An 8778-nucleotide genomic window follows, 5' to 3' on the forward strand; every position below is an offset into this window, starting at 1 on the left:
CCCACTTAGCAGTTTTTAAACGGACCAAGAAACACGAAGATGCCACCATTCTTTCCCAGTTACCTAATGAGTTTCTTTGAAATATACTTCTTTTCCTTTTTTCTCCAGAGGAAATATGATCTCAAGTCACTAGCCTGATCTCAATTCTAAAATCTTCTCTCGTGCCTTATCACCCTTGACCTCTCCAGACCTGACACTATCACTCACCGCTCCTGGACTTTCATGGCTCCATTCCATCCTGGCCTTCCCTTCCCTGACCCATCTCAATGCTTTCACTCCTTCCTCTCCCTCCACCTGTCTCCAAACCTTCCTCCTGTCTCTACCCACCTCCTGCTCTTTAGGGAATCTCTCTTCTCCCCTTTGACTACCAACTCCCTTGCCTATGACTCCTGAATCTAACCTCTACTGGCCATTGTCCACCCCTGCCTTCCAGGCCGGATCTCTACCACCTTGCTGAAACTCTCCACAGCATTCTCACCAGTGCCTACAACTTAATGGCTCTGGCTAAACTAATCTCTACTATTCAAGTGCTGCTCTGATTTTCTTTTCTTTTTTTATTGTATTTAATAAATTTATTTATTTATTTTGGAGACAGATGCTTTCTCTATTACCCTGGCTCAGATGCACTCTGTACCATGGCATCATCATAGCTCACTGCAGTCTCAAACTTCTGGGCTCAAGAAATCTTCCTGCCTCAGCCTCCAGAGCAACTGGGACTATAGGCACATGCCATTACACCTGGCTAATTTTTTCTATTTTTTATAGAAATGGAGTCTTACTCTTATTCGGGCTACTCTCAAACACCTGGACTCAAGTGATCCTCTGGCCTCAACCTCCCAAAGTGCTAGGATTACAGGCATGAGCCATAATACCCAATGTACTCAAACCTGATTTCTTTTGAGGGTACCACCATCCCCTCCACCCCACTTTATGCTGATCTTTATGCAGTTGCGTCTAAGGCCCATGGAGTATGCCTCCTCAACATCAGTGCCTCCTTTCCATTCCTATCACCAACAGCCTAGCTTAAGCCCTCATACTTCTTGCTGGCTAGCGCCTCCCTTCTCACCCTCTCTCCTTCCAACATGCCTTATTCCTTATCTTTTAAAAACACATTTGTGAGCCAGCTCATACCTATAATCCTAGCACTCTAGGAAGCCAAGACAGATGGGTCCCCTGATTTTAGTACCCCATCTCTACTAAAAATAGAAAAATTAACCTGGTGTTGTGGGGGGCGCCTGTAGTCTCAGCTACTTGGGAGGCTGAGCCAAGAGAATTGCTTAAGCCCAAGAGTTTGAGGTTGCTGTGAGCTATGATGCCACAGAACTCTACCCAGGGTAACAGAGTGAGACTCTGTCTCAAAAAAAATAATCCTAGCCCAAGTGGTGCCTGTGGCTCAAGGAGTAGGGCGTTGGCCCAGAGATGGTGGGTTCAAACCTGGCCCTGGTCAAAAACTGCAAAAAAACAATAATAATAATCCTAGCCTTCTGTAATCCTAGCACTCGGGAGGCCAAAGTGGGAAGATCCCTTGAGCTCAGGAGTTCAAGACCAGCCTAAGCAAGAACAAGTCCCCATGTCTACTAAGTACAGAAAAATTAGCCAGTTGTTGTGATGAGTACTGGTTGTCCTGGCTACTCAGGAGGCTGAGGCAGGAGGATCACTTGAACCCAGGAGTTTGAGATTGATGTGAGCTATGCTGATGCCACAGCACTCTAGCCTAAGCAACAGACTGAGACTCTGTCTAAAAAAAAAAAAAGGCCAAGTATGGTGGCTCATGCCTTTAATCCTAGCAATCTAGGAGGCCAAGGCAAGATCTCTTAAGCTCAGGAATTTAAGACCAGACTGAGCAAGAGTGAGACTCTGTTTCAAAAACAAGGATATTAGTTCAGCACCTGTCACTCAAGCAGCTAAGGCGCCAACCCATACACCAGAGCTGGTGGGTTCGAATCCAGCCCAAGCCGGCCAAACAACAATGACAACTACAACCAAAAAATAGCCAGGTGTTGTGGCAGGTGCCTGTAGTCCCAGTTACTGGGGAGGCTGAGGCAAGAGGATTGCTTGCACCCAAGAGTTTGAGGTTGCTCCCAGTACCTGGAAGGCTGAGGCCCAGGGATTGCCTGAGCTCATGGGTTCGAGATCAACCTGAACCAGAGCAAGACCCTGTCTCTAAACATAGTTTGGTGTTGTAGTGAGCATCTGCAGTCCCAGCTACTTGGGAGGCTGAGGCAAGAGAATCACTTAAGCCCAGGAGTTTGAGGTTGCTGTGAGCTGTGATGCCATGACACTCTTTATCAGGGCAACAAATTGAGACTTTGGCTCAAAAATAAATAAATAAAAATTAAAATAAAAATAGCTGGATGTTGTGGCGAGTACCTGTAGTCCCAGCTACTTGGGAGGCTGAGGCAAGAGAATCACTTGAGCCCAAGAGTTTGAGGTTGCTGTGAGTCATGATGTCACTGTGAGCCATGGTGTCATGGCACTCTCTACCAAGGGTGACAAAGTAAAACTCTGTCTCAAAAATAGAATAGAATAAAGTTATAGCAGCAATGGGAAACTAAAATAAATAATATGAAAGTACAAATAAGATTAAGTTTTGTATTAAATTTCAAATATCAGTTATAACATATTAAAAGTTCTGTATCATGCTGTTTTCAAGACTGCATGTTTAGGCATTATTATATGGATTATAGTAATGCAAACAGCCAAATTGATTTCTCAATTCTGACAGGATAAAATTTATTACAATGAAAAGCCTTCCCTGATAATAAGTTTATAGCAAAATCATTCAAATGTATTAAACCACAAACTACATTAAGCCTTAATGGCTAAATGGGGAGGCAGTGACACATCAGAATGTCTACCAAGAGAACTAGAATCACATATCATGATGATACTCTGCCACTGATCTGTAACATCAGACTGGCGTTCTAAGTCTGGTCTTTAATGGTATTTCTACTCAGCTGTAGTTTGTTACTGCCTGCACAGATTTCCTCTGTTTTTAAAATAGCCTTGATAGCTTTTAGATTTGTTTGCAAAACTGGGAACACTTATTCTATTTTATGGAATAAAGTATTGCCCGATTGAAAGAAAATTCTGTTAGCAAAACCAACTAAATCAAGAAAACATAGCTCTGCTGTAATAACCCCTTGCTCATTGTTTAATCAAAGCAAATACAACTTACAAAACTGTTTATCCCAAATCCAAACTCTCTGTGATGTCACAAAACAATGTGAAACTGTCCTAATGCAACCAAGGCTCTCAGAATCTGCATTGAGACCAATTCCATTGGGAGTCTTGAACACTTACAACCTTCTAAACTCCTGACCCCCTTCAGCCCTCTAGAACTCCTTCAGGGTTGCCTCCTAATGGCTGGACTCCACGGGACACCCACCCTCACTATACTCTCATTCATATTCATGCATCCTTCCCTGATGGACTTTCCTCCTGTTCCTTCCACTGTTTCTGTTATTGGAAAACATCACTCTCTCTCAGCCTCTTCATAGAATGTTCCTTACACCTCCACTCCATCAGCTTCTCTGTCGGAAAACATTTCATCTCTGGAAAACTAGTCAGTCTAGCAAATATTTATTGAGTACAGGCTACATGCCAGGCACTGTTTGAGTCAGTGATTTTCAACCAGAGTGTTGAGAAAATTTCTAAAGATCATTAATTAAATTATTTTTGAAAGAAGTTCAAAGCACAGTAAGTATATATATATATTTTTTTTTTTTTTCAGTTTTTGGCCTCTACCTCCAGTATATGGGGGGGCCAGTGCCCTACTCCTTTGAGCCACAGGCACTGCCCAGGATATTCTTTTTTTGTAACTTTTTTTTTTTTTTGGATCAACATAATTTTAGTGTGCCAGAAAAGTTTAACTAGAGGTTCAAGAGTGCTGTAAGATAAAAAAAGGTTGAAAAACACTGGTATAACATGACAGACAGAGCAAGACCTTATCTCAATAAAAAAGACAGAAAGAGACAGAAGGGGGAAAGGGGAGTAAGTACCTCACAAATTTGAGTTCTGAGATAGAAGGACGCAGAGAAAAACCAAAGCAGAAAGTGGTCAGTTCTACTTAGAGCATTAGGAAAGTCTTCACAGAGGAACTGATAGCTTTTATTTTTTAAAAAAATAGGTTTTTACCAGGCCCAGGGATGGTTAAGAAGAAACCCTATGCAGAAGATGCCATCCCAGCAAAGGCATGAGGCCTATAACTGCCTGGTGGGGGCATGAAGTTCAGTCAGACAATTGAGGATGGCTAGAATGGGGCTGCAGAGAGGAACAGGGCCAGCTGGGGGTTAACTGGCAGCCAGCTGAAAGCCAGTGTAAGATTGTAAGCAGCAGAGGGACATAACCAGATATGAGGTTAGAAGAGTTTCATCAGCAGTATAATGATGGGTGGATTAAAAGCAGGCAAGAAAGAAGGCAGAAAGACCAGTCAGGAGGCTCCTACAGTGGGCCAGGCAGGGGATGATGAAGGTCTGCCTGAGAGAGTGATAGTTGGGGTAGAGAGGAAGGGCCGGATGCAGGGTGTGATCGTAAGATTGGCAAGGCTAGGCTCGGCGCCTGTGGCTCAAGCAGCTAAGGTGCCAGCCACATACACCTAAGGTGGCGGGTTCGAATCCCCAGCCCGGGCCTGCCAAACAACAATGATGGCTGCAACCAAAAAATGGCCAGGCGTTATGGCGGGCGCCTGTAGTCCCAGCTACTTGGGAGGCTGAGGCAGGAGACTCGCTTGAGCCCAGGAGTTGGAGGTTGCTGTGAGCTGTGAGGCCATGGCACTCTACCCAGGGGGATAGCTTGAGGCTCCGTCTCAAAAAAAAAAAAAAAAAAAAGATTGGCAAGGCTTGGCAATTAAATAGATGCTGGAAGATGAAGGGAGGGGGACTCAGACTGTTGCCTGGTGACCTGGTGGATCATTCACGGAGATTTGGAACTCCAGAGGAGGAGCAGTTGAAGCAAGACAAAGGTGAACCCTGTGTGAGCAGGATGAATTGGAGGTGCCTCCTGTGGAAACCACAGGGGGCATGTCTCATAGGCAATAGGATAGATGAGTCAGGTGCCCAGGGAGGGAGGTTGACTGGGAGCTCAAGACCCCGGAGCCATCATACAGAAGTGAGTAGGGGAGTGGATAGAATCACCTGGGGAAAGAAAGTGGAGTAAAAGGAAAAGGCCCAGGAGAGCCACACAGATCAGTTGAGAGCCTGCAGAGAAGCTGGGCAGGCAGACAGTCCCCACAGTCCTATACAGCCAAGGGCAGAGTCTTGGGCCAAACACAGACACACACACACATACATGACCTAAATTTGTACATTCCAGATCTACCACGCCATAGTCATCTTGTAAAGATTAGGCCAACAGAGCATCCAGCATATACATATATGAGATATTCCCACTCCTTTCTCCCAATTTTTTTTCCATTGCTATGCTTACCTCCATCGGTCACAGAATCTCAAAGTTAAAGCAAACTCTCTGACCAAACCAGTGTGAACATCCCCCAAAACATGCCTTGTGCTTGCTCCTCTCTATTTCTGAAGTGTGTCCATGGCCCTCTTCTTCCTGCAAGCCCAGACACCACCCCATGCCTATAGTCATTCTCCTCAGCAAGCTGGCATGCACCTGCTAGTGAGCATACCCTGTTTACAGCAGATTTTTTCCTTTTTTTTTTGAGACAATCTCACTTTGTCACCCTTGGGAGAATGCCATGGCATCATAGCTCACAGCAACCTCCAACTCTTGGGCTTAAGCAATTCTCTTGCCTCAGCTTCCCAAGTAGCTGAGACTACAGGCGTCTGCCACAATATCCAGCTATTTTTAGAGATGTGGTCTTGCTCTAGCTCAGGCTGGTCTTGAACTTCTGAGCTTAGGCAATTCACCCACCTTGGCCTCCAAATTTTTTTTCCATTTTATGCTTGTGTCCTATATCCAATTAGACTTGTAATACTAAGCATATTAGCTATCATTGAGTGCTTACAATGTATCAGGCTCTGCTTTTTACATATCACCTGGTTTCATCGTCACATTAACCCACCGGGTAGGTGGTATGATACCCTCAGTTTACCCTAGAGAAAATAGAAGCTCAGAAAGGTTGTGTGTAACTTACCCCAAACCCAGAGCTAAGAAATGGCCCTAGGCTGGGTGCGGTGGCTCACATCTGTAATCCTAGCACTCTGGAAGACCAAGGTAGATGGATCACTTCAGCTCAGGAGTTTGAGGCCAGCCTGAGCTAGAGCAAAACCCCATCTCTAAAAATAGCCAGGCATTATAGTGGGTACCTATAGTCCCAGCTACTCTGGGAGGCTGAGGCAAGGGGATTGCTTGAGCCCAAGAGTTTGAGCTTGCTGTGAGCTATGACTTCACAACACTCTACCGAGGGTGACAAAGTAAGACTCTGTCTTTTTTTTTTTTTTTTTTTTTTTTGAGACAGAGCCTCAAGCTGTCGCCCTGGGTAGAGTGCTATCACAGTTTACAGCAACCTCTAAATCCTGGGTTCAAGCGATTCTCCTGCCTCCGCCTCCCAAGTAGCTGGGACTACAGGAGCTTGCCACAATGCCTGGCTGTCTTTTGGTTGCAGCTATCATTGTTGTTTGGTGGGCCTGGACTGGATTCAAACTCGCCAGCTCTGGTGTATGTGGCTGGTGCCTTAGCCACTTGAGCCACAGGTGCCGAGCCAACTGCTACAGTCTTAATGGGATTTAATCTGTGAATGACTGAAACCTTAATACAGAGTATCCAATCCAGGGTGTAGAAATAAGCATAATGTGTTTTCAGTAACATCGAAAGAGTTCCAAAGTCAAGTGCCAGCTGGGCCCACCTGCCCCAGCTGTACCCTCCTCTCCAGTCCAGCACATGGATAAGAGTGCAGACTCCAGAGTCAGATGCACAGGGTTCAGATCTTCAGCTCTGCCCCTTCCCAAGGCTGACCTTGAGGATGTGTCTTAACTCTGAGCTGCCAATGCCTCTATAAGTCAGGGCTCACAGCTCCATGGAAAGTCAGCAGTAAACCAAGGAATGGGTATGGAATTTGGAGTCAACTTTGGGTTTTTTGTTTTTTGTTTTTCTTTTTTTGAGACAGAGTTGTACTTCATCATCCTGCCTAGAGTGTTGTGGTGGTATAGCTCACAATAACCTCAAACTCTTGGGCTCAAGTGATCCTCTTGCCTCACCTCCCAAGTAGCTGGGATTATAGGCACCTGCCACAACATCCAACTATCTTTAGAGGCAGGGTCTTGCTCTGGCTTAGGCTGGTCTCAAACCTGTGAGCTCAGGCAATCCACCCACCTTGGCCTCCTAGAGTGCTAGGATTACAGGCATGAGCCACCACACCTGGCCCTCAACGTTGGTTTCAACTCCTGCCCCTGCTGTGATTGTTCTCTCTGGACAAGTTACTTCACTTTCAACCTCACCTTCCTCATCTTGAAATTGGAGAAATGGGACTCACTGGAAGGGCTTGCTGGACAGCTCGCAAGTACTTCTGTTTGTAAAAACACTATATAACTCTGCAGATGTTAGTTATGGTGAGTTATAGACTCACCTGGTAACGTTCTTAAACCACTACATATTTTCCATCCGCAGAATGTTTATGTCTCTGAAAACAAACCAAGCAACATGACAATAAATGTATTTTTTCCAGGTGTCCATATTTCTGAAGGACAGAGTTCAGAATTCTAATGGGCGCTTTGTGTTGCCAGCATCTGGGCCTGTTCCCTGGGGAACAGAAGTTCCTGGACTCATCAGGTGAATGCTCAAAAGTGATTATTGGGGCTGCATTTGGGGCACCAAGAATCCAGTACTGGGCCACCCCAGAGAAGGCAGCACTGCTGAGCCCCTCGGGTTCTACTCCTGGCTTTGCCACTTAGCAGAGGGACTTGAGGCAAGTCACCCAGTGCTCCAGGCCTCGTTTCCTCATCTCGTAAGTGAGGATGAATAAGGTAATAGTGTTCTGCAGTGCTCACTTAGCCCTTAGCATATGACATATGCTCAATAAATATTATTGTTAATTGTATTGTTCTTATCACAACCAACATCTTTATCTTGAAGGAGTGCGTGAATTCCTTTTTGTTCTATGGTACAAAGAAACCTTCAGGACTACCTAAGCTCTGAGAACACCCATCATGTCATACTTTGTGTTGTGTGCAGAATGTTCAACAAGAAAGGCGAAGAAGTAAAGAAGATGGAATTCAAACATGGCGGAAACTATTCCGCTGCACACAAAGAAGGTTCTCTTGAACTTTACGGAGACCGAGTCCTGAAACTGGGAACTAACATGTAAGCAAATTCTCCTTCCTTAAATGAATGCAAGTCCAAAAGGTCATTTCATTTAAAAAAAAAAAACAAACAGCCTGACTTTTATGAAAATCCCTACTGACAACTGGAGTAATTTCCCTTAGATACAATGTATGCAGGCCCTGACATTTTCAAACGGCACCCAAGAACTCCAAATAAGGCAACTAAACAGGTCAAAAAGATAATATAACTTTAGGTGGCACCTGTAGCTCAGTGGGTAGGACACCAGCCACATACACAAAGCTGGAGGATTCTAACTTGGCCTGGGCCAGCTAAAACAACAATGACAACTACAACAACAACAACAAAGGCTCAGCACCCATAGCACAGTGGTTAGGGTGCCAGCACATACACCAAGGCTGGTGGGTTCAAACCCAGACTGGGCCAGCTAAACCAACAATGACAACTGCAACAAAAAAAAAGCCAAGTGTTGTGGCAGGTGCCTGTAGTCCCAGCTACTTGGGAGGCTGAAGCAAGAGAATTGCCTAAGCCCAAGAG

At 45.1% G+C, this 8778-nt stretch overlaps 1 protein-coding gene across 2 annotated transcripts in view; it reads left to right on the forward strand.

Annotated features, from left to right (window-relative positions):
- Positions 1 to 8778, forward strand: part of OSCP1 (organic solute carrier partner 1) — a 35763-nt gene that overhangs the window by 20387 nt on the left and 6598 nt on the right. For both annotated transcript variants that reach the window (XM_023512178.1, XM_003788165.1), the window contains 2 exons: positions 7628 to 7731; positions 8134 to 8262. In XM_023512178.1, the coding sequence (XP_023367946.1) occupies positions 7628 to 7731; positions 8134 to 8262 (233 nt within the window). The remainder of the gene's footprint in view (positions 1 to 7627; positions 7732 to 8133; positions 8263 to 8778) is intronic.

Source organism: Otolemur garnettii, unplaced genomic scaffold, assembly GCF_000181295.1.
Source record: "Otolemur garnettii isolate 467f Iridium unplaced genomic scaffold, OtoGar3 scaffold00025, whole genome shotgun sequence".
Classification (NCBI taxonomy): domain Eukaryota; kingdom Metazoa; phylum Chordata; class Mammalia; order Primates; family Galagidae; genus Otolemur; species Otolemur garnettii.